This window comes from Dromiciops gliroides, chromosome 3, assembly GCF_019393635.1.
Source record: "Dromiciops gliroides isolate mDroGli1 chromosome 3, mDroGli1.pri, whole genome shotgun sequence".
NCBI classification, from domain to species: domain Eukaryota; kingdom Metazoa; phylum Chordata; class Mammalia; order Microbiotheria; family Microbiotheriidae; genus Dromiciops; species Dromiciops gliroides.
Window position 1 is genome coordinate 356550000 of NC_057863.1, and position 26694 is coordinate 356576693.

The 26694-nt window shown below is 42.9% G+C and overlaps 1 protein-coding gene across 2 annotated transcripts in view; it reads left to right on the plus strand.

Moving 5' to 3' along the window:
- Positions 1-26694, plus strand: part of TRIM29 (tripartite motif containing 29) — a 54304-nt gene that overhangs the window by 14344 nt on the left and 13266 nt on the right. For both annotated transcript variants that reach the window (XM_043996296.1, XM_043996297.1), the window contains exons 2-7: positions 5025-5120; positions 5856-6089; positions 7527-7725; positions 14209-14295; positions 21535-21627; positions 23865-23960. In XM_043996296.1, coding sequence (XP_043852231.1) covers positions 5025-5120; positions 5856-6089; positions 7527-7725; positions 14209-14295; positions 21535-21627; positions 23865-23960 — 805 coding nt within the window. The remainder of the gene's footprint in view (positions 1-5024; positions 5121-5855; positions 6090-7526; positions 7726-14208; positions 14296-21534; positions 21628-23864; positions 23961-26694) is intronic.

Below are 26694 nucleotides of genomic sequence, written 5' to 3' on the forward strand. Positions count from 1 at the left end.
CAGTGCCCTTCAAGTACCGACTCATGCACCACTCCCAACAAGAAGCCTGACTTGATTTCCCTAGTAGTTAGTGCTCCCTTCTGTACCCTCCCCAATTATTATTATTATTATTTTTTTTTGGTGAGGCAATTGGAGTTAAGTGACTTGCCCAGGGTCACACAGCTAGTAAGTGTTAAGTGTCTGAGGTTGGATTTGAACTCAGGTCCTCCTGACAACAGGGCCGGTGCTCTATCCACTGCGACACCTAGCTGCCTCCTCCCCAATTAATTTGCATTTATTTTGTATATATTTTTTTCATCTGTAGATTATTGTAAGCTCCTTGAGAGCAGAGACCATTTCCTGCCAGCATTCGTGCTCCCTAGGATGGTGCTTGGTACATTGAAAGGGCTGAGTAAAAGCTTGTTGAAGCCCCCTCTGTTACCTGGTGAGGTTGCTCAGATTTTGCTTCCTCCTTCTCTCAGTTTCCTCTCTCTGCTCGCAAGGTTCCTCTGAACAGCTTGATGAGGGCTTTGCGTTAACCTTGGCTAGAGAGCCCAGGCCATTGTGCACATTTCCACGCTGCACTGGAATTTACAAAGCCCTTTCCTCACCACAACACTGAGAGTTAGGTGTTGTAACCATTTTAATAACTGGAAACTGAGGCTCAGAGGGATCTAGGACTTGCTTGTAGAATTAAGTACAAAGCTAGTAACTGTCAGAGCTGTGGTTTGAACCTTCGCCTCCTGATTCTAAGTTCAATAGGCTTCCCAAAACAGAAGTTGGGGAAAGGTGAGAGATAAGATAATCTCTGCAGTGATCTATAGCTTCCTGATTGGATAACCACTCTCCTCTTCCCCAGCACTTTTCTCAGCCCGCTGGGCTCCTTCTTACCTGAGAAAGCCCAAAGGAGCTTTAGCCACAGACAGATCTGTTCTCTCTGATCTCTATCCATAATTGGCCTGTTGGCTTGGGTTCCTGTCATTTGTGGGTAGGAGTCCTGATCCCAGGCTGAGACTCTAATGGCTCTGTGTGGGCCGAGGGCCAACTAACATTCCTAGTGGTTTTGGGCTTCCTTGACTATCTGGTTCTATGGACACCCTGGTAAAGGACGTGGGGTGCGGATTGGGGAGGGAGCCCTAGATACCCAGGTTCAGATTACATCTATACCTTTGGAGACCTTGGGTGAGTCAGGGCTCCTCTAGGAGCCTCGGTTTCTTCATTTACCGAACTGGGACGTTCACATTCACTCCCCACTTTCTTTGTTAGATCAGCACAACCATATGTGCTTTGAGATTCACAAGAAAGAGTCCCCATTAGAACAAGAGGATTTGCTAGTGATTGTGACTAACTGAGCTGCTCCTCCTGCAGTCTGGCTGATGCCTAAGGGGTGAGCTCATGGAACGAGTATCTTCTGTCCCAGAGGGACAAGTAGACACACGTATTATCCAGGTGCACCCTTTTAATCTAGAGGACTCAATATCACAGAAAGAAGGGAGACTTTTTATCTTAACCCCCGGCTCTAGTGGCCCACCCCTGCTCCCCTAGCCAGGGCACTAATGAATTCCTCTCCCATTCTCCCATCAGCCTTCTCCCCTCTTGGCTCCACCATCCAGCCCTTCTCCCTTCCCAAGGTGATGGGAAAAAAAAGTGCCGATCCCATCAAAACTGAGGTTCTGCTTGTTCAGGCAGAGTCCTAAGCAGCAGCAGGAGCCTCAGCGCCTGCTTGCAACACTCACCGAACCCCATTCCACAATTATATATGAGACTGTTATTGCTGCTGGGACACTCCCTGGGTTGGGTTAGACTGGGCTGGGCCCCCCACCTTACAAGCCTATCCTGACCTGACAAGGCAGGTGTCTCCCTCCTAGAAAATGGTCCAGGCCCTTTTAAAGGAGTAGAAGCAAACTATGCAGAAATGCCCCAGGTGGGAAGGTGGGGGCAGGTGGGGGCAGGTGGGGATTGGGGGTGGGGAGAGAGCTGAACCCATGCTCAGCACTTTCTGCAGTTTTCTTGCTCTTCCAATAAACAAATCTGTCCCAGATCTGAAGAAGTAGCTGGCTCTTTATAGAGGTTGCCTCCTGGTCTCCCTGGTGGGAGCAAACCCCTATTCTTTAGACTTCTGAGATGCTGATAAGGCTACAAAAAAGAAGATTTTTTCTTTTTACTAAGTAAATTAGCATTTATTAATCACCTGTACTAGGCATTGTGCTAAGCCCTGAGGATACAAGAAAGGCACCCCCTTAAAAAAATCAGTTCCTGCTTTCAAGGATCTCATCTAATAGGTGAGACAACATTATACAAAAAAACTATGTTCAAACAAGATCCGCACAGGATCAACTGGGAATGGTCTCTGAGGGAAGGCCCTAAGATTAAGGAGGACTGGATAAGGCTTTTGCAGAAGGCCAGATGTTAGCAGAGACCAAAACAACCCAAAGCCTGCATTTACATAACGCTTTCTAGGTTGAGTTAAGCGCTGTGCTTAAGTTTGAGGGAGTGCAAGAATGAGTATCCTATTTTTCAGATGAAACAAGTTCAGACGGATGAAGAGACTTACCCATGATTTATAGGATTACAGAATTTAGAGCTGGGAGAGACCTTAGAGATTCCTCTGGCCCGACTCTCATTTTATGAATGAGTAAACAGAGCTTTTCATGGTATCGAAGCAGAGATAGAACTGGAGACTTCATACAATGTAACCATAGGATCTTAGGCCTGGAGAAGCCACTCTTAGAGTGTAGGGAATCCTAAAATCGTAGATTTGCAGCTGAAAAGGACCTTGGGGGACTATTTAGCCCAACCTCCACCTTCTCCCTCCACCCCTTTTCATAGATGAGCAACTAACTGAAGTCTATCAAGGCTAAGCCATTTAACTCTGCACACGTATTAAGTAGCCAAGCTGAGATGTGAACCCAGGTCTCTCCAGAATGCTTTTCCCTGTACTCTGTGATGTGATTCATTATACCATGCTGTAGCCTTTTCTGTAAGCTCTCTCTGCTGGTACCTTGAGATCTCACCTCCAGTTTGTACACCCCCTCTTCCCTTAGAACATCCAGGTCAGAAGTGGGTTTTACAACAATGTTAAGGGAAAGGGAAAAAATGGAAAAATAGCAATGTTTAGAGAAGTACAGACCCCAAGCATCATTCCCAGGACATCCAAATCTGGGACTTTTTAATGAAGCAATTCTATGTTAACCAGTTCAACTCATTCCATTTTGATGCTGGGCACCTCTGGCTAGGGAGCTGGGTATAATGGAGGAGTGGATAGAGTGCCTGAAGTCAGGAAGACTCCCTGACTTCAAATCTGACCTCACTCTTACTAGCTGTGTGACCTTGGGCAAGTCACTTAACCCTGTTTGCCTCAGTTTCCTCATCTTTAAAATGAGCTGGAGGAAGAAATGTCAAACCATTCCAGTATCTTTGCCAAGAAAAACCTCAACTGGGATCAGGGGGAGTCAGACAGGACTAAATAACAACATGATAGAAAGAGTACTGGTTTTGGAGTTGGAAGACCAGGGTTTAAATCCTGCCTCTAATATGACCTTTATGACCTTGGTCAAGTCACTTGACTTTCTTGCCTCAGTTTCATTAAATATGACACAAGAAGGCTACGCTATGTAGTCTTTGGTGTCCCTTCTAGATCTAGACCTACGTCCATGTAGGTTGCCCATTGCAGATTTAGAACTAAAGGAAAGCTGTAGACATACATGGCCTTCCTTTTCCATATTTCCATAGGATGCCACTGGACTGTTGTTTTCCCAGCTTCCTTCCTCTGCTCTTGGCTCCTCCTATTCATGTCCAGGTGTAGAGTGTTCTGGTGTCATGAGTCTGCCACATTAACATGTCTCCACCCACTTCTCCAGAGTGATGGTTGACCACAGGTGCCCTCCCAGCACCTTCCTGGGTAACAGTGTCTCTATAGATACCACACACACACAAAACATCAACACTTCAACTAACCCCTCCCTGCCTTAGTAGCCTATTTCATGAGTTTTTAATATGCCTAAATGATCTGTGACTTCCTCAATATAGGGAATCCCTTTTGTGGCAACACCCTCCACCAACCAGTCCATGGCTGAGTTCACAAGCAATAGGACATTGCCAGAGGCAGATAGAGGTTAAGTGATTTGCTTTAGGGTCACATAGCTGGTTCGGGTTAGAGCCAGGATTTGAGACCAGGTCTTCCTACTGCCAAACCTGACACCCTGTCTCTTCCTGAGTTACTTCATGAGACACCATAGTGCCCTAGAAAGAGTGCTGATTTTTGGTGCCGGTTGATTTGGGTTCAAATCTTGCCTCTGTCACCTTTTTTTTTTTTTTTTTTTTGATCCTCACCAGGAAAATGAAACCTAGGATCAATAGTATCAAACTCAACTAGATATAGGGCATGGATGTTGACTTAAAATACATACTAACATTATCTATGTTCTGTTGTATTTTTATTTATTCTGTTAAATATTTCCCTATTACATTTTAAACTGATTCAGCTGTACTGTGGAATGTGGAAAGCAGCCAGTTTGACATTTCTGGTTTAGATAACCTCCAAAGTCTCATATATATATATCTCTACATCCATGATCCTCTCATCTGATGGCCAGTCCTTTAGCTGATGAGATCTCTAGCCTGACCAGGTTGAAGTCCATTGATACTATTAGAAGTCTTTCTGGATGACTGGGTCTTGGTGGACCTGTTCTGCATCGGCATAGCCAACAGACTCCAGGATCCCATCGCTACTATGTGATAATGAAGTATCTAAAAGAAAACTTTAGTGGAGGTTATGACAGTAAACTGCACAATAAAAGGAGGGTCACCTCTTAGAGACATAAACAAACTTCCCTTCCCCTCTGAGTTTAAGTGAAGAAGATAAGAATTCTGTTCTTTTATGTACCTAGGTCTGAGACTTGGACTACCTGCCCCCTTTCTTCTACCTTCAATCCAAATATAGCATACTTTCAGAGGGCAAATGAATCCCTCAAATAATCAAAAGTCTTATTAATTTCACTTTTGCTCTTTTTTCCCCTCTTCCTTCCCTTTCTCCTATGATACAGACAGAGCTGTCTCTGCAAAAGGAGCAATTGCAGCTGAAGATCATTGAGATTGAAGATGAAGCTGAGAAGTGGCAGAAAGAGCGAGACCGGATTAAGGTGACTAGATTTCCTATGGTCTTCCTTTTTACATTCCCATACTCCACCCCAAGTCTGAAATTTCCTTTTGGAGCAGGAGGAGGAAGGAACATTTTGGCTGGTTGCTCTACTTTGAAATATCAGTCCTTCTTGGTTTCCTTGCCCAGTTCCTCCCCCAACCTTGCCAGGCCCCTCCCCCTGCGTATTCCTTCTGTCTGCTCCATTTATGGTTATTTCTAACAGAGAGGTAGGTTCTTGGCTACCACCTGAATCTTCACTACATCTTATAAGCAAGGTTCCACAACTGATCAACCCATGAATATGATAGACTAGCTAGTCTTTCTCAGTGGGTACTGCCCAGCTACCAAATACTTGTTGCTCTAGTTATCCAGGCCATTGTGTCTATGCACATTGAGGGTGGGGAAGGAGAAGAGAATAGGTTGGTATTATAAGGAGCCTCCTTTCCTTGAGCTAACACAGACTAATGGAGGAGTTCTGAAAGGTAAATGGTGCACCAGCCTAGAGTGTTGGACAAGAACAATCTACCAAATAGGATGATCTGCCTGTGGACAAACAAAATTGACTGCAAATGAGATTTTCTGTCCATCACAAGAGTCCTGGTAAGATCAGCTGCATCACTTGGAGGCAATGAAAATGCTCTGGTCTCAATTTCGAGGGACTTAGTGATGGGATGTCCTGGTGATTTGTTCTAACTGGAGTCTCCTCTTTTCTTGTTTTCCCTATTCCCCTGCTCAGAGCTTCACCACTAATGAAAAAGCCATCCTGGAGCAGAACTTCCGTGACCTAGTTCGGGACCTTGAAAAACAGAGGGATGAGGTTAGGGCAGCACTGGAGCAGCGGGAACAAGATGCTGTGGACCAGGTGAAGGTGATTGTAGATGCACTGGATGAGAGGGCCAAAGTACTACAAGAGGATAAACAGACAAGAGATCAGTTGCACAGTATCAGTGACTCAGTGCTGTTTCTTCAGGTAATGTGTCCATCCATCCGTCCATCCATCCGTCCATCCATCCGTCCATCCACCCACCTATCCATCCACCTACCTATCCACCCACCCATCCATCCACCCATCCATCCATCACCCACCCATCCATCCATCCATCCATCCATCCATCCATCCATCCATCCATCCATCCATCCATCCATCCCATCCAACCATTCATCCCTCTCTCTACCTGTAAATAGTTGTTGGTTCCTCCTATATGTTTAACATGGTGCTATGTACTACTGGGGATACAAAAGATGTTGAAGTCTCCTTTGTGAGGAGTTTACAATCTATTTAAGGAGATAAGCCTTACATGCAAGAAATAATTAGAGAACAATATAAGAGAATGTGATTAAAGGATAAACTACGTGTTTTAGAAAAATATGTACCCGAAGGGTTTAGATAGGGGAGAGTGTTCCCAAAAGACTAGAGGCCAAGAAGATGGGGTGATGTCACCCATTTTATAAATGGGGTAACTATGAACAAAAAATCACTGACTTTTTTCTTGGTCAACCAACTCATTAGTGGGAGAACAAGATCTAAAGTCCAGATTCTGGGGCAAGACTCTCAGCTCTACAGCTCCTTTCATTAGCCCATGAGGAGACCTGTGTTGTATAGTGGAAAGAGTGATAGATTTGGAGTTGTCATGTGGGTTTTGATTCTCAGTTCTGTGACTTAATCATTAGGGCAAATCATTTAACTTCACTGAACAACTAAATGGCATAAGTTGTTGATGTTCAGTCGTTTCAGTTTGTTTCTGATTATTAATGACCTCATCTGGGCTTTTCTTGGCAAAGATACTGGAGTGGTTTGCCATTTTCTTTTCCAATTTCATTTTATAAATGAGGAAACTGAGGCAAACAGCATCAATTTACTTGCCCAGGGTCACACAGCTAGTAAGTATCTGAGTCTACATTTGAACTCACAAAGATGAGTCTTCCTGACTCCAGGCTTGGCATTCTATCCACTGTGCCATTTAGCTGCCAAAATGGCACAAGAATTGAGTTCAAATCTGGCCTTAGACATTGACTAGCTGTGTGTGACCCTGGGCAAGTCACTTAACCTCTGTATGCCTCCTCAATTATAAAATGGGGATAATAATAGCAACAACCTCTTAGGGTTATTGTGAGGATCAAATAAAATAACATTTGTAAGGAGCTTAGCACAGTGCCTATCACATAGCAGGTACTTGTTTCCTATTGGGTCTCAGTTTTCATCTGTGAAGCTAAATGGCTTCTAAGGTCTCAACTTTAGGTCTATGATCCTAGAGCCTTTGTGACCATAGGTAAGTCCTCTTCACCTCAGTGGGCCCTTAGTTTCCTCATCTGTGACACTTCTAGCTCTAAATCTCTGATTCTGTTATCTTACCCTCTGAAGAGCAAGGGCACAGACAACTTATCAGCTTCTGCTCCTTATTGGCAGGAATTCGGGGCACTCATGAGCAATTACTCACTTCCCCCACCTCTGCCTACATATCATGTCTTATTGGAAGGAGAAGGCCTAGGTCAGTCACTGGGTAACTTCAAGGATGATCTACTCAATGTGTGCATGAGACATGTGGAGAAGATGTGCAAAGCAGATCTGAGTCGAAACTTCATTGAGAGAAATCATATGGAGAATGGTAAGGTTGCATGCTGGTAGATGGCTCCAAAATTCTTTTGACCTCCCAATAGAGACTGGTCCTCCTCCCTGTTTCAGAAATAAATACATAGAAACCCAGACTGCCTCCTCTTTCTGTGCTCACAGCTATGTCACTCCATACTGGGGCTGATTTGAATCTTACCTAGATTGGTTTAACATAGAGAAGAGAATGGAATACTATGTACATTCAATGACTAGTTTGATGAATGGATAGATGTATAGACACAGATAGAAAGAAAGAAAGAGAAAGAAAGGTAAGTAAGTAGATAGGAAAGATAGACAGAAGATAGACATTAGGTAGAGTTAGAAAGATAAAGACAGGGGGCAGCTAGGTGGCGCAGTGGATAAAGCACTGGCCCTGGATTCAGGAGTACCTGAGTTCAAATCCGGCCTCAGACACTTGACATTTACTAGCTGTGTGACCCTGGGCAAGTCACTTAACCCCCACTGCCCTGCAAAAAGGAAAAAAAAAAAGAAAGATAAAGACAGATATCGGTAGATAGATAGGCAGATAGACACATATACATACTTAAACACATATGAATATGTATATCTACATACATGTGTATGTGTAAATTACCTTTAAAAAGATCAAGATACCATAAGAAAGTATATCTCCATGGAGAGAAGTATCTAGGCCACAGGGTTAGTGAATATGGTCATTGAGCACAGCTTCCTTCCAGTTCATCCAGAGAGCAGAGGGTTAAACTGAGGGAATGTAGGTGGTGGATTTCACCTCCTCCGCATCTGTTTTATTAGGCAGCATCCAGTGACCCATAGGGGTGCTGCCACTCCCACGGAGCCAGTCATGTTGTCTTTGGTGATCTGTGTGGATGCACCTTCGTTAGGCATAATAGTACATAATCTCATTTGATCCTCACAATGATATGAAGGAGAGCCATTGCTTTCAATTAGCAGATGGAGAAAATGAGGGCCAGAGAAGTTAAGTAACTTGCTTTTGGTTCCACAGCTAGCAGAAGTCAAAGGTGGGATTCAGATCTGGGTCTCTCCTGGCTACATGGGTAATGCTCATCTCACTACACTGTGCTACCCCAACGTGATGACTCATTGGACAGTACAAGTTAAAATGAGTTTTGCACAGTTACTACTCTTTTGGCCATAGAGGGACGAGCTGAGGAGGGCAGGTCACGATCTGAGTCATCTTCCGTCCCCAGATGAGGTCACCTGGACCATGTCTCAGCAAGCCTTGGTCCCATAACTTGAAAAATGGCTCCAATAGAGGAACTGTTTTGATTTTTTGTTTTTTAATCTATAATAAGTGAGTCTCCTCAGTCTTGAAGCCCTTGTGTTTTCCTCTGGTCTTCATCCCCAACTTTCCTACTGTAAAACCCTAATGTCTAGCCTCTGACAGGGGGTTTAATTTGATGGATGCTCTTGGCAGAGACAATAAGTAGGTTTGTTGGTTGCTTGGGACAAATGCAGTAGAGGCGGAAAGGGAGCTCACTTGGAGTGCAAGGAAAGCCCTTGGGATATCATTTGACTTGTTGTGCCCTTATATTATTAAAAATCTTGGGTATCTCCCACAAAACAGCCTATATAGCATAGTCTTCAGAAGTGAGAGCAGTGTGACACAGACCTGGTTAGACACAGTTTTACTAGGAAAGTAGTCCCCTCCCCCAGAGAACCTGGTATGTTTGTGGTCGGGATATCAATTCTTGTCCTCCCAGCCATCAGGAAGAAGTGGAAAGCTGAGGAGGAGCAAGTTTGGAGTGATATGGTGAGAAAAGTTTAGCCTCATGGCAAAAGACACGTGACAGGGATCATTACACCCAGTTGGGCAGTGTGATATATGACCAACACAGGATCATAGGGATAGGGACATTGGAATTTTAGGACATATATATTCTCTCATTTCACTGCCATGTGCAAAGGCCCAGTGTCCTTGTTCTAGTTATCATTTTGGTCTTTGAGGGTTGAGCCGATGTGCATGTGCAGGAAGGAAATGGTTGACCTCTATCATCTGCCAACAAGGTGGGGGGACTGATTCTGTGTGGGGTAGGCAATGAAGGTAAGATAAGGTGAGAGGGTAATGATATGTAGGTGGCTCAGAGTTGAAGACCGAGATAATTTTTCAGTGAAAGAATCACCATAAACGAGTCCTCCTAATGGGCTGAGGAACCCACTAAGTTGTGACTCATTCTCAGGCACAGCTCATGGAGGTGTCAGTGGGGTGCTGTGTTCCCATTGCTGGTTTGCAAACGTCAGCTGAGATCTGGGTCCTGGCCTAGTCCTTGGTGGAGGCAGGTGGGCCTGAAGGACTCAAGTGAAAAGCCAGAGACCCATCCCACGCTGGCCCATTTTGTAGGTCACGGTTGATGACTCTACCTAGAACAGGTGTGGTTCCTTCAAGCCTTCGGACGGCAAGAAGCCTAGGTGGGATAAGGGGAATACTGCTGATGTCAGTGCCTCAGCCTCAGGCTGGGGTGGCTCCCTTGTTGGGGTTTATTCCTTGCTCTCTGTCCAGATATAGGTTGGGAGAGAGTTTATACATTAGAGGATCATAGATTTAGATCTGGCAGAGACCTTAGAGGCTACTGCATTGTTGGAGGCCTTGGCTAGAAGGCTCTGAGTAAGCTATAGACTCAAGTTGTCTCCATTTCTCTCCTCATTGCCAAGAGTCTTTGCATCTCCATGGGAAGAGGAGGGGGGATTAGAATACTGGACTTGGTTGGCAGTGCCCTGACTGATATAGGATAACACTGAATCATAGTATCCACCTGGCCTGGTGAAGGGTGTGAAGGGGAGAATCGAAGGAAACCAAGGGTTCCAGACTAGGGGACAATTTTGACCTAAACTCTTTTTTTTCATTTTTCATATTTTATTTTCCTCCAGTAACATGTAAATACAATTTTTAACATTAAAAAAATTGAGTTCCGAGAGCAGATAGGTGGTGCAGTGGATAAAGCACCGGCTCTGGATTCAGGAGTACCTGAGTTCAAATCCGGCTTCAGACACTTGATACTTACTGGCTGTGTGACCCTGGGCAAGTTACTTAACCCCCATTGCCCCACAAAAACAAAACAAAACAAAACAAAACAAAACAAAACAAAAAAATTGAGTTCCAAATTCTATCTCTCACTCTCTCCCCTGCCCCCTCCCTGAGATGGTAAGCAATTTGATATAGGTTACACATGTGCAATCACGTAAAATGTTTCTATATTGGTCATTTTGTGGAAGAAAACTAAGAAAGAAAGAGAAAGGAAGGCAGAAAACGAACTTTGAAATAGGTATGCTTCCAATTTGTATTCAGAAACCATCAGTTCTTTCTCTGAAGGATGGATAGCATTTTTTAATCTTGAGTCCTATGGGATTGTCTTGGACCATTGTATTGGCTGAGAATAGCTAAATCATTCACAGATGATCATTGTACAATATTGCTGTTACTATGTACAATGTTCTGGTTACTGCTCAATTCACCCTGCATCAGTTCATGCAGTCTTTTCAGGTTTTTCTGATATCATCCATAGATGGTAGATAGATAGATGATCGATAGACAGATTATATCTATATCTACACATCCATACACATATGTACATATATATTTTATATATCTATACATCTCCTCATTTCTTACAGCACAGTAGTATTCCATTCATGATCATATACCACAATTTGTTTATCTATTCCCCAATTGATGGGAATTCCCATAATTTCCAATCTTAGTCACTACAAAAAGAGCTGCTATAAAATATTTCTGTACTAATATGACCTAAACTTTCTAAGATAATTCTATCTGAGAACAGTTCCTTAGACCTAGCTTGTCCCAGGCCTCTGTCTTGGTGAGCCTAAATTACCCCTACCCTCGAGGAAGAAGAGTAAGGAAAGAGGAGACATTTAAGATGAAGGAAAAGACAGAAGAAAGGAATGGGTGGAGAAATGAACGAGATGCCAAATGCCCAATAGTCTAGTTGGCATGGATTAGGAAACCTGTTAATGTTTGTAACTGTAAATTAAGTAACTCATTTCTCTCTCTCTCTCTCTCTCTCTCTCTCTCTCTCTCTCTCTCTCTCTCTCTTTTGTGGGGCAATGAGGGTTAAGTGACTTGCCCAGGGTCAGACAGCTAGTAAGTGTCAAGTGTCTGATTCTGGATTTGAACTCAGGTCCTCCTGAATCCAGGGCCAATGCTTTATCCACTGTGCCACCTAGCTGCCCTAAGTAACTCATTTCCCTTCCACTTCATAGGATACTTGATGGCAGTCTAAATCTTCAAGCTCAAGGCCAGGGTTTTTTTTGTTTGGTTGGTTTTTTTTTCACTTTTTTTGGAATATGTCATGGACTCCTTTGGCCTTCTGGAGAAGCCATTCTCAGAATAATGTTGTTAAATAAGATACAAAGGAAACCAGTTATATTAAAATAAATATGTATTTTTTTCCTATCCAAGTTCATGGACACCTTGAAATCTATCAACGGATGCCTTTGTTGGGGCATCTCAGGACTCCAAATTAGGAAAACTCTGTTGTAGGATAAGACATTTAGTTGCTGTTCAGTGTTTTTTTCAGTGATGCCTAACTCTTCATGAGTCCATTTTTGGAGATTTCTTGGCAAAGAAACTGGAGTTATTTGCCAATTTCTCCCTCTAGCTTATTTTACAGATGAGGAAAGTGAGGCAAACAGGGTTAAGTGACTTGCCCAGGGTCATATAACTAGTAAGTGTCTGAGGCCAGATTTGAACTCATGAAGATGACTCTTCCTGACTCCAGACCTGGTACTCTAAGGCAACTCTGAATCATAATAACTGCTCACATTTACAAGAGAGGCAACTGAGTGATGCAGTGGAAAGACTCATGAGACTTGGACTCAGAAAGATCTGAGTACAAATCCTCCTTCAGTCACTATTAGTTGTGTGACCCTGGGGCAAGTGACTTGATCTTAGCATCAATTCCTCATCTGTAAAATGGAGCAATAATAGCACCTAACCTCACAAGAGACAGTGCATATCAAATGAGATGATATTGGTGGAGAAATTCACAAACCTTAACATATGATATAAATGGCATTAATAGAGCAGCTAGGTGGCACAGTGGATCTTTCTGAGTTCAGATTTGGTCTCAGCCACATACTAGCTGCATGACCCTGGGCAAGTCACTTAACTCTGCCTCAGTTTCTTCATCTGTAAAATGGGCTGGAAAAGGAAATGGCAAACCTCTTCAGTATCTTTGTCAAGAAAACCCTAAATGGGGACCCGAAGAGTTGGAAACAATTGAAGAACAATTTTTATTAATGAAGGAAGGGGGCAATGTGACATAGTAGGAAGGAGGGAAGCAAAGAAGGAAGGAAGGAAGGAAAGAAGGAAGGAAGGAAGGAAAGGAGGAAGGAAAGAAGGAAAGAAAGAAACAAGTATTTATTAACCTCCTGCTATGTGTTAGGCACTGTACTTCACACATATTTCATTCACTCCTCACCATAGCCCAGAGGTAGGTGTTATTATTAAAGTATTTTTAAAATGAGGAGGTGGAGTAAGATCACTTCTAAGGTTCTTTCCAACTCCAAAGCTAAAATCGTAAGAATGAACCAGTTAGGGGCAGCTAGGTGGCGCAGTGGATAGAGCACGGGCCCTGGAGTCAGGAGTACCTGAGTTCAAATCCAGCCTCAGACACTTAACACTTACTAGCTGTGTGACCCTGGGCAAGTCACTTAACCCGAATTGCCTCACTAAAAAAAAAAAAAAAAAAAAAGAATGAACCAGTTAGTTGTACCAAGAAATCTATAGAAAATTAGTAAACTCTTGATCAAAATGAGACAAGCCAAGAAAGTAGAGGAAGCATGGTGGAGAGGAAACTGCAGAACTAGATGGCCAAATTCAAGTCTTAAGTTTCAACACTTACTAGTTGTGGGACCTTGGGCTAGTTACTTCTCTCTGAGCCTCAGTTTCCCTAGCCACAAACTGGTAATGCTTATTCTTATACTGCTTACCTCCTAGTATTGTTTTAAGGAAAGCACTTTGTAAATGTGAGCATTCTCTAGAAATGTGAGCTGTCATTTTTTCCCCCATGGGAACCCACCCACGCCCAGGAGACGTATCCTGAAGTGCTTGTGGTTGGCCCTGGGTGGGAGGTTGTGTTGTCTGTAACTTCAAGAATCTGGGAATCACTGCATGGGGCTCCTCTTCACCAGCACAGATAACACCCCTTCTGCTCCTTCAATTATACTGATCCTGGTGATGATGCTTTTCTGAGCTTAGCCAGGACAATTCTTGGGCCATCAGGGCATCAGCACCCTATCCAGTTGGATAGGACCTGATAAAATTTGGGCCATGCTAGCTAAGCCTGATGTTACCTCCAGGCCGCAGAAGGAAAACTTTAGTGTTATTTACATGAGATTCCCTGAGATGGGGATCTAGGCTTCCTGATGTTAATCCATCCCAAGACTAGGACCCCCTCCATCCCCACTGAGTGATCCTACCTCCACCCTCTGTTTATCCTGCGCTTTTTTCCCCCCTTAGGTGACCATCGCTATATGAACAACTACTCCACTGACTGGGGCCAGTCAGACACCATGAAGAGATATTCCATGTACCTCACACCCAAGGGTAAGCAACAGCTGCATTCATTTACTCTGTGGGACTGTGAACTCACTATGGTGGCTCTTTATTTTCTACTGCAGCAAGTTCACACCTCTTGGCCTTGGCCTTAAAGGTTATTCCCCCCTCCAGATGTTCCCCACTCAATTCTCTAATTACACTAGCCTCCATTCCCTAGGGTGGCATCACACTGTCTCTACACTCCAAACAGCTTTCTTGATTAAGGACCTTGAGCCTGAGCATGGCTCAGGGCTTGGATCTTGGTAAAACAGGTAACTTCCAGCTTCTCCTAGCTTCTCCCTGGACTCAGACTCAGTTCCCAGGACCTTATGTTAGTCCTAAGGCTCACTTTCACTGTTTTCTAAACTCTATGGGACTATTTTGAAATTAGGCAATGAGCTCTTGACCTTGGTCACTGACTCCACTTGGTTCTCTGGGTTCTGTTGGCCAGGTTATCCTTAATTAACTTTCCTTCTTGTTCTGTCCCTTGCCACCTTAACTGGCCACACAATTCTGGCATGTTTCCTTTTTAGCTCTATGTCAACACGTCTCCAGGTTATTATAATGTGTTTCATAGGGATTTTTCACAAGGGAAAAAGAAAACCTAAATACCCAGGAAGGATAAGGTAATTAGTAGTGTGTATTTCAAGAATGCAGCCAAGTCCAGGATGATGGTGCTTAAAACCTTCTGAGGCCATTTATCTAATGTCCAGTTCTTCACAGCTCCTTGCCCCCGGGACTCTCGCTAAGCTTCTAGCCTAATGGCAGTTTCCATTTGGCCAAAAAGAGACCAGAGACCAGGACTTTCCAGACCACAATACTTGAGTGAGGATTCTTCATCCTGGTTTTGTCTGGATCAAGCTGACTCGTCCATTCAAAAATGCCATGATTATACTTTGAGAGCTCCAGAGGGCCTCTGGTTTCTATGTCCTACCCACATCACTGCCCTATTGCTGGCTTCTCACTCCTTCCTCCCAGCCACAGGAAAGTGTGAAACAAACACATACCTTGTTTCTCCATCACCTCGAAAAAATCAGAGTCAAAATTCAACACAAGATGCTCCCCAAGCCTTTCTGTGCTCTCACAGGAATTTGCTTTTGTAAAGTCATTCCCTTTCCTTGACTGAAAAAACCTTCCTCTTTCTTCTTTGATAATTGTTGTTGTTGTCAGTCCTGTTTGACTCCTCCTGACCCCATTTACAGTTTTCTTGGCAAAGAAGCTGGAGTGGTTTGCCATTTTCTTCTTCAGCTCATTTTACAGATGAGTTAAAATGATTTACCCAGGGTCGCACATATAGTAACTGTCTGAGGCCAGATTGAAATCAGGAAGAGGAATCTTCCTGACTCCAGGCCAGCATTTCTATCCACTGCCACTAAGGCATTAGCCGCCCTAACTGCCTCCTCTTTGATAATCCCATAGTGCCAATCAATGTCTTAGTGTTGGGAAAACATCCTGAAGGCTTTTCAGTTCAAACCACCCCATTTTGCAGATGAGTAAACTGGGACCTACAGAGATGATGTGATCATTACAAGGTCCCACAGCAAGTTAGTGGCAAAACTGGAACTGAGACCTGAGTCAGCTGATGTCAAATCTGAAAAGTGCTGTACCAGGGTCAGAAGACTTGGATTTGAATCCTGGTGCTTCCCCTTAATTCTTCTGGGGCTCAACTACCTCATCTGTAAAATGAGTGGATTGGACACAATCCTTTCCCCCAGAAGACAGGAACCAAATTCTCCATTTCTCTATATTTCCTCAGCTTCGGGAACCCAGGGGCCAGACTCTCCTTGTTGCAGATTAACAAGGCCAAGCTTCACAGGGCTGATGGCTGGTGGGTTTTCCTTCCCTTTCACCCATCCTCCATCTTCCCCTAGTCGATGAGAATTTCCGTGGCTCAGGAGATCAATTCCACTTGCTTGTGCCCCACTCCCCACATCTCACCTCCCCTCAGCCAGCTCCTCACACATAACCTTGTGCTGCTCTCCCTGAAAGCCTCAAACATCCATTATCCCACTGAGGGGACACTGACCTCCTTCACATAAAGAATGCAGGGGAGGGAGCTAAGGTCCATTCACAATAGGGTATTTTCCTATTGATGCCCATGGACATTTAGATCCAGCTGCCCCTCCTAGAGTGGGGACTGTGCCCAGCTTGGAAAACAGCATCTGAGCTATGTGGGACTGTCTGGGGTGGCAGCAGTGAGGGCTGAGGCCTCACCCTTCTACATTCCTATTCTGTGCCAAGCCTGAGCTCACCTGGCAGCAGAGGGTTACATTAGCTTACTATGCCCTGCAAGGGGAGGAGATGACATATAGTAACATGACCCCATGCCTCTACATGCAGTCTTCCTGGCACCTGGGTCTCCTGCCTGGCTGGACATGTTCTGCACTCCATTGGTCTCTTCTGCTCAGCTCTTCAGGGACTTGATGCTGAGACTCTGACACTCATTCCTGTGGGCTTTCCTATTCTGCTAGGAAGTGGTGGTTTCTAGGTCACGTCGTCTATAGTGTTGTCCCTAGCCTTAGAAGGGGAGAAGAAACTACAAGAAGGTTTTGGGAAAATGCTAGATTAGGTGACACGGGAACATAGAAATCAAAGGATTCAGAAACAGAAGGATCATAGAGATCAATTGGTCCAACCTTCTCATTTTACAAATAGGGAAACTCAGACCTGGAGAAGGGAACTGATTTGCCCACGGTCTCACAACATTGTTAAGATTTGAACTTTTGGTTCTTAGACTCCAGAATCAATGTTCTTCTGTTGTTACTACCCGGTTTTTTCTGCTACTAACCTAGCAGTATGCCTTACGACAGTAGACTTGATCTTTCCGGGCTGTACTTTCCTCATTTGTAAAATTAGAGAGATAGATTAGGTGATCCTCTGAGGCCCCTGCCAGCTCTAAATTCTATGATCCTATTTTATGGTCTGAGACCTCACTGGCATTAAGCTTGAGAGGAATGACCAACTGGGCATCTTAAAGAAATCCCCAAAGCAGTTTTGCTTGGCTAGAGCAACCAGAAATGAAGGATACAGAGATAGGAGAGAGATGAGCTATGAGGCATCTAGGTGATGCAATGAATAGAATGCTGGGCTTGGAGTGGGGAAGGTCTGAGTTCAAAATCCAGCCTTAGACCCCTGACTAGCTCTGAGACCTTGGGAAGTCATTTAACCTGTTTGTCTTAGTTTTCTCATCTGCAAAAACGGGGATAATAATGGCACCTATCTCCTAGGGCTGTTGGGAGGGTCAAATGAGATAATATTTCTATAATACTTAGCACAGTACCCAGCACATAGCAGGCACTATTATTTTTTTTAAAAAATTTTATTAATGATGCAGACTTCTCTGGGTTTGAATCCTCCCTCAGACACTTACTCACTTGTGATGGCTGGCAAGTCATTTTGCCTTTCTCAGCCTCAGTTTTCTCATCTATATAATAGGGATAATAGCAGCATGTACTTCATAGAGCTCTTGTGAAATGAAATGAGGTGAAATCTTTAAAGTGCTTTGAAAACTATAAAGCAGTATAGAAATGTTAGCTGTTATTATTATATGCCACATATAATGGGTATTGTTTGATATATACATCATTTAATTGTTAGTGGCTTTGGGGGGATATCAAGTGTCCTGATATGACTATTATTCTCATAGTGTGCAGTGTTGGAGGTCCAAAGAACCCAGTTTGTGAAGTTCCTCTACAGACAAAGCCATCCCTTTAGCCTTCAGCATTTAACAGGGGATTCTTATTAGGACAGTCATGGATCAGGGGTCCTCACCCTTGACCTTGCTGATGGACAGGGAACTGAATTTACAGGGTCCTAGAACCTCAGAAGCCATCTAGTGCAACCCATACTGGAAAAGGAATCCCTTTTATGCCGCCCCAGAGAAAAGGTCATCCAGCTTCTGCTGAGGCTGTGATGTTTAAAATCTAAATGTGTGGTCACCTTAAATTAGAAGCTTTAGCACCAGTCTTTGGGCATTAAGCATTTATTAAAGCATACTAGGTATTAGAAAAAAAGAACATGTGGAGTTAAGAAAAGTCCTATCTAGCCTAGAGTTCCAGCCTGGTTTGGTTCTTCCTCAAGTCCTCCACCACGAGCCTGCTTCAACCATGAACTCCCCTCAAAATGAGTGTGGAAGCTTTTTATAGGTCTGGAGTAGCGGCGGTCCTTACACACTGCTTCAAGCTGATTGGTAGGCATCATCCAAATCCATTGGTTCACTGGACTTGAAGGTGGTCTCAAGTTGAGGTCAAAGTCCTTAGCTTCTGAGAACAATACCTCCTTAAGGACCAGCCAGGTATGGTTACAATTTAATTAACTTGAAATAGACTAATCAGCAAAGTCAATCACCCTCACTTAATTCAATCAGTTTAGATTAATCTCCAGGTTAGCCTTTGAGTATCTGTCAAATCCCATTATTTTCTCACATTCCCCCCTGTACTTCGTTAAGAAACATTGTTTCCTTAATGAAGCAATAACATTACAGATACTTATGACTAACAATGTAAAGGGAATGAAAAGAGAGAAAAGAAATTTGAATGATGCATTGACAAAGGCTAAAGGGGGCACTCCCCTTTAGAAGGTGGACATTACAAATAGTGTAAAACAGGAAAATGTCCATTTAAATCTTTGGAAATCTTTTCTCAGATGATTCTTGGCATGTCCTCTGGGCACAGTTGTGGTGTGAAAGTCTTTCAGGTGTGGATGCTGATGATCTACTAACAAGTCTCAGCTGTAGAGTTTTGGGTGTGATTTTTAAAGTCCCTCAGGTGTTTTAGATACTGATAATCAGCTGGGAAAGTTTCCTACAAAATTGAGCTTAACACAACTTTAAATAGCTTTGCCAATAATCAAATTAAACAATGAGAGTTCTCAAAAACATGTCTAAGGAAATTCAGAATCTTTTAAAGATATAATAAATGCAAAAATTGATTTTTTAAAACTTAATATTCCTGTAAACCCCTTGGGGGGAATAAATTGAGAAGACAATTGTGATATTAAGAAGAGAAATTTTTAAAAATCTTCATTTCATCACTTTTTGCATTATCTGTCTGATTGTCGTCATGCCCATTATGAGAAATTAAAGGATCTAATATAATTGGTAGCAGATGTCAAGGCCAAATCCAACATTGTATTTATCATGACACCTGAGATAATTATGGGGGTTACCATAAAAGAACAGAGAAGTGATGGGAAATAAACATTCTCACACTTGAGAAATATATACAGCCCATGCAGTATTCCAGATTTAAAATAGATGGATGGGATATATGTCCATGCCACCCAACATACTCGAGGAAACTGAGTCAGGCTTAATCAGATGCATGGGATTGAGACGTCCATGGCATCAGGCATATTGGAGGGGGAATAGAAGCCAGGTGTAGAATGAGATGGGTGGGATGAAAACTTCCAGCCATCTGTACAATATTGTGGGGGAATGGAGTCAAAAGAAGCCAACCTCAGCTCTTGCCAATAGCTGTTCTCTCAGCCTTTCCCAAGTCAGTGCAAGTACTTGGACTTCATACATGTCTCCCCTTCTATGAGAGTTCAATGCCCTGCTCTTGTATGTGTTCCCTCTCATGGATGAAGGCAATTAATGTCTTAAGTGGTAAATTCCCATAATCCAAGTCTCATATGGATTTAACAACTGAGGATAATTATGACAGCAAAAAAATGTGAATTTGCTTTGACTCAGAATATAATATACAATATGCAATAAATTCAATAATAACTTTTTTAAGCTTTGTAAAATAGTACTTCTGGTATTAATTTACACTTGTCATGGTAATCAATTTACCAAGGAAATACTTTATATAATTTGATCACATAATCAGTTGGAAAAAACAAACAATTTAGAATAACAAAATTACACATGGAAGAATAAAAGACAATGAAATAAACTGGCTTAAAAACAATCTTCAAAGAATGAAAATCTCCATGAAAATAAACTCATACTATTAATTTATAAAATGTAGATACAATGGCATAAAAAGGAAACCCTTATGAACATTTGAACTGGACCATTATTTCTGTTAGTGAATTTAGAGCATTTTTTGATTTTGGTATCTAAAATCTCCACATTTCATATTAATATCTTGCTCTCTACTTTTGCATTTCTGCAAAATATGTCCCTGTCTATGGCAGTAGAAGTAGATTCTTGAAATATGATGGTGATAAAGTTTCTCTTGTTTTTCTTCAACCCCTTTATTTTCTCTGTTGGTCCTTTCATAATACCAAAGCTGCATAAAGTTATTAATTAAAGGTGAAAGCAGGTAAAGATAAATCAGTATAGAAAATCCACAAAAATGAAGTGTTAACATGATCTTATACCCTGTTTGTCTGATTAACCAGAATAAAGTTAGAGAAAAGCAGGTTCTTAGCAAGTAGAAGAAACCCAATTGAAAATTTAAAGGGACAAGCACATAAAATCAATGAAAATAGGAGAAACTTGCAAACATAAAGTTTCTTACCCAACATGAAGATCAGAAGGTTGAGGGGTTCAGCAGTCCCATCTGGGTCACCAACTCTGATGGGTAACCTTCCCTCTTTTTATGTAGTCCACTTCACTCTGGAATAGGTCCAATAATTAGGAAGTTTGTCCTTATAGGCAATGGAAATCTGGCTCCCCAACATATCCACTTGTCAGTTATAGCTGTAACCTGTGGGGTCAAGCAAACATACCAAATTCTGGAATGGGGGTACTTGAATAGAGCTTTCAAGCCATGCTCCCCTCCAACATTCTCTTCTTCAGAGTACATTTCTCCATATGCCCAGTTCCTTCCTTGATCTCCCTATGACATGATTTCTCTTCTCCTGCTTGGTTGCCTCTTATGTGTTCCATTTCTATACCCTGGGACAAACATAAAATATGGTAACATTTTCTGGCTTCTCCTTTCTGTTCCTCACAGCACCTCACCATTCCTTCCTTCCTTCTCCACTGAGGTTAGTACTATCCCATGTTCCGCCAATAGAAGGGCTTTCCCTTAGAGAGCTTGGTGTTCACTAACAACCGTAAAGTATGATCTGGTCAGTCTTAAGGTGGCACTTGTATCGAAAGCATTTCATTCTAAGGAGACACTGGAAAATCCCAAATGGTTTTAGGATCTGCTCCCTCCTCCCTAGTTAAATTTCTAATAATAGCATTTTAGACACGAGAACGGGGTATTGGAGACGGTGTTCTTGGTCAGGGGCTGCTACTTCTCTTCCTCTTCAGATCACACCCAAACATGTCCTCTTCATCTCTCTTCTCAGCTGGGGCCAGGACATCTTATCAACCTTCTTCTCCAGGACGCCTTACCAAGGAGATCAACCAGAAGAACTTCAGCAATCTCTATGGAACCAAAGGTAAATGCCATTAGGACAGCTCATGAGCTGGCCAAGGTGATGGTGAAGATTTAGCCAGGAGAGGATGACATTGGTGGCATGGAGATGGTGGTGGTTCAGGGTGGAGGCATCAAACCCCTATACAAGATAGGTTTAGAAAGCTTTCAGGGCTTTGTGTGTGTGTAAAAAGAGAGCCATGTGGCACTACATAAAGTCTGAATAAAGGGTTTCTGAAATCCACCTGCTTTCTATTCTCACCTAGGATGGAATAAGAGGAAATGGGAGATGAATTGCCTCCAGAGGGCTGAGTCTAATATTAATTCATATTTCTATAATGTTTTATGGCTTACAAAATGCTTTCCTCTCAAAAGCCCTAGGTAGTAGTTAGAACCCCCATCTTACAGATGGGGAAACTGAGGCTTTGAGAGATTAAGCCATTTGTCCATGAACCAATATCTCATGTCTTCTAACTTCAGGTCCTGGGGGAATATTACTGCTATACCTTGCTATTTCTAGAATCAAGAGCTTCCTGACATTAAGCATTTAATATTTGGGTCGGGGAATTTCTTTCCCTGGTATTGTGGTAAAAGCACTAGTCTTAGAATTCTAAGGACCTGGCACTTACCAGAATCCATTTACTTAGAATCCTGCCATTTACTGGCCATATGGTCTTGGAAAAACTGCTTAACCCCTCAGAGCATCAGTTTTCCCATCTGCAAAGTGGGAAGAATGATACCAAAGCCCCTACCCCACAGGGTTGCTATAAACACATTTTGTAAAACTAAAGAACCCTCAAAATGAAAATTATTATTTTAAGGCATGATCCTGCCCAAAGCCATGGGGATTGCCCAGATGAATCCATACTTCTAGTAATCTATGATTTTATAGTCCTGAGTTATTTCATTGGTATAGAATGTACTCAAGAGGAAGAGACCTGAAACATCAGCCCTAATCTATGAACTTTCTAGCTCTGTATTCCCATAGAGAACTCCTTTAATATGGGGGTGGGTGGGTGGCTTATGCCAGGAAAAATATGGAAAGATGGAGGGCATGAGGAGGGCAGATGGGAGGTGCCTTCTTGGTTAGGTTCAAGTACCAAGCTTCTCTAAGAGAAGTAGAAAAAAACGCCAGATGGGTGCTTGAGACCCTGGAAGGAAGCATGTTGGAGTGGAAAGAATCCTAGATTTGGGGTCAGAGCCTCTGGGTTCAGGTCTCGGCTCTGCAGCTTGGTATCTGAATGGCCTTGAGTAAGTCACCCAAACTTTCTTCAGCCATAATATGAAAGAGTTGGACTAGAGCAGGGCTTCTTAAACTTTTTCCACTTGCAACCCATGTTTGCCCAAACAATTTTTACCGACTCAGGTTATATAGTTATATAAAATAGATGTATATAACCTGTTACTGTTGTCAAATTTTTCATGACCCCTAAATTCAGTTGTATGACCCCATATGGGGTGGTGACCCACAGTTTAAGAAGCTGAGGACTAGATAATCTTTACTGTCTTTTCAGGCTCTAGATCATGACCCACACCCACTCTGTGATGCGCTAAGTTGGGAAAATCCTTTGCCTCTCTAGGTCTTGGCTCCAGGATAAGATTCCCCCTTGTAATTATGAGAGGGTTTCAGTTCACTGGTGCTCTAGGTAGCAGGTTGTTATAGAGATCCTCCTTATGTTTCTAGGAGCTTTTGTTTTATGGAAAAAAAAGGTTGAAAGTAACTTTTACCATGCCTGGAACTTCGGCTATCTCTCCTCTGCAGGCAGCTAGAGCAGATATGCCCAGGCAGGAGGCTGAGAGAAAGGTCCTCCAGCCATAATGGAAACTCCTTGGCTGCAATAGAGGGAGAAAGGGGTATACCCCTACATGTGTCTTATCAATTCCTCCATTATGCACTTTATGGAACTATCTGTGGCAAAATGTTGGTACCTAATTGACTTTTTCCCAGGTCATCCAGTCCACTTCACATTGCCTTGCTCCTTCTGCCAATCTGAATATGTTCAGGGAATACAAATTACTTTGAATGTTACACCAAACCAAGAAAAGGAGGTAGCACAAATCGCCCCTCAAACCCTAGCCTTTGACACGTAGAAATGGCCTTTTGCGTTTCTGGTGTTTTGGTCTGCATGCTGTTTTTTCCACTTGCCTAGTATAGATAATTGAGAATGATTCCAATCTCTAGGGCTCTTTAACCCCAGCTGTTCCAGGGACAAATCCAGATGGGGTGGCTAAATGTCAACGCTTGCTCTTCTTCCCCACCAGGGAACTACACTTCCAGAGTATGGGAATATTCATCCTCCATTCAGAGCTCAGATGATTTGCCTGTTGTTCAAGGCAGCTCCTCCTTCTCCCTGAAAGGTATTGTTCCTCCCTCCTTCTGACTCCCTTCCCAGTGACCATCTGTCTTCTTGTACCTGCTATTCTCTCCAAGCTAGGTTTTTCTTTCAGCAACTCCCCTATTGACCACCAATAGTTCTTTTTCATCTATTTTCCCCATTTTAGCTAATTTATTATTGTGCAATATAAAAAGCACTTGGACTCTGGTGACCTGGGTTCTAGCCATGACTCTGTCACTGCTGTGTGACTTTGGGAAAGTCACTTGACCCCTCTTAGACCTCACTTAACTAATTTATAGAAACTAAAGGTTTGGACTATATGTTACAACATGGAGCCAGCCTTGAAGCCAGGAAGACATAGGTTCAAGTCTCACCTCTGACATATATGGTTTGTGTGACCTTGGGCAAGTCATTCAACTTCAAAGTAGTCTAGGCAATTCTCTAAAGCTTGAAGTTGTAGAGAAAATGCTGACTTTCCTCACCTGGGAATTAATGGGTCACATGCCTATCCTTATCCCTTGGATATGATTCTATGACCCCTGCTCTTTTATTCCTTTCCCTGAAAGGGAATCTCAATGTATATTTGTTCCTCCCTCCCTCCCTTCCTTCCTTCCTTCTTTCAACTTTGCCTCATTCTCTTAATCTTTCTAACAAGATATAAGGTATTTAGGACCCTTGCCCTTGGATGCTCCTCAAATCAAACTCAGGATTATGGAATCTATCACCAGAAGCAAATTCCCAAGCCCAAAGAGAGCAGAAGGTTTGGGGAGGCCAAGGAGGGAGGTTCACTTCTCCAAGATGATGTTGGGACTGCCCTAGTAGGTGTTGATGGGAGCAATAGCTCCTCATCCATAAATGGTTTGGAGGGGAAATAATCCCCAGATGTGTCAGGAATAGGAGCTGGGAGCTTATCAAAGTGGTGCTTTGATACTGGTGCTCTAACCTGGGCCTTGAGGTAGCTCCAGCTTCTTGGAAATGGACTAGAGTAAGACTAGCAGTTGTCAGGAAACTTATTCTGGACTGCTGGGAAGGGCCTAAGGATGTAGCAGAGTACCTGGGGGAGGGAGTGGTCAGTTTTAAGATTCCCCAGGAGTGCCAACTGGGCCAGAAGTTCTTCAGATAAAACCTGGAGTCTGTCAACCCACCATTATGGATGTTGGAGTTATCTGTAGATCACCACACAGACTTATGCATGGCCTATTGAAATCAGTATTAGATTTGGAGTTAGAAGATCTGGTTTTGATTCTTAGTTCTGCTCCTCACTGCTGGTGTTATTTTAGGCAAATCGGTTCACCTCTCTTGACCTCAGTTGTCTTATCTGTAAAATGAGGAGGTGAGGCTAAAGGGTCTCTAAAGCTCCTTCCTATTCTAAATCCTATGGCCCTCCATGGGCAGAGGAACTAGACCCTTTGTTAACTCTTTGTGACCTCATTTGAGGTTTTCTTGGCAAAGATACTGGAGTAGTTTGCCATTCCTTTTCCAGCTCATTTTACAGATGAGGAAACTGAGGCAAACAGAGTTAAGTGACTTGCCCGGGGTCACCTAACTAGTAAGTGTCTGAGGTTGGATTTGAACTCATGTCCTCCTAGCTCCAGGGCTAGCACTCTATCATGCCACCTCGCTGCCTTGTGGATGGACACTTATGTGGGTTAAAGGATGGCCTTCCTACCTCCAAATATTTTTCCGTAGGCCCTTGGTGCCCTATTATGAGAAATGTTCTTTTGGATTAAAGCATCCTCTATGGAAAATCCATATTGTTCATTCTTTTCTTGACTGAAGAGCAAATCTACCTCAGAGGGCAGTTAATACATGTAAAGCTCTTTGTGAACCTTAGAGTGATATATGAATGTTAGCTGTTATTATTACTCAACAAACAGTGGAAAGAGCATCAACTTGCAAGTCAAAGGACCTGGGTTCAAATCCCACTGCTGGCTGATGTTTACTACCTATGTGAATTTGGTCAAATGAATCAACCTCTGTTGGCCTCAGTTCCTTAATCTTTTATTTATTCTTTTAAAAATTATTTATTTGTTCATTTGCTTTTTTGGTTAGTTTTAGTTTTTCATTCATTTATGAATTAATCTATTTATTCATTTTCATTCATTTGCCTTTCTGTCTGTCTAGTTAGAGATGGGGCCTCTCTAGCTCAATTGGGTTGAAAGTTAAGCAATTACTCACAGGCTACAATCTATCCAACTACTGAATAGGAGCCTTGACCTGCTCTGTGTCTGACCAGGGCTGGTTTGTCCCTCCTTGGGCCGCCTTATGCTCCTTCCCATCCTACACCCGACTTCCCATTTCCTGGGCTCACCATAATGTTGCTGTACTTAATGTGGACACTGGATTGGTTTATCCAACTTTAGCTCTGAATCCCAGAGCTCAAGGGATCTGCCCGTCACAGCCTCGAATGTAGCAGAGATTATAGGCGTGTCGTCACTTTCATATTCTTTCATTTTTAAAACAAAGGGATTGAGATAGATGGCCTCTAGCTTTAGCTCTACAATCCATGATCCCAGCAAGGCTCTACTTCATTTAGCGCGCTACTGTAGGCACCAAGGGAGATATGAGGTTTAGATAAGATAGTTCCCTGACATCATGGAGCTCATGCTTCCAATACAGAGGACTGAAATCTGCAATGTTCTGTGATAACTACACCATAGAGGTGCAAACTCATGTGCCATGTGAGGTTTGAAGAAGGCCATGATCAGTCAGGGTGAGGGAGGAGGTCATCCCCTATGTGATAGAGGTTGGTATAG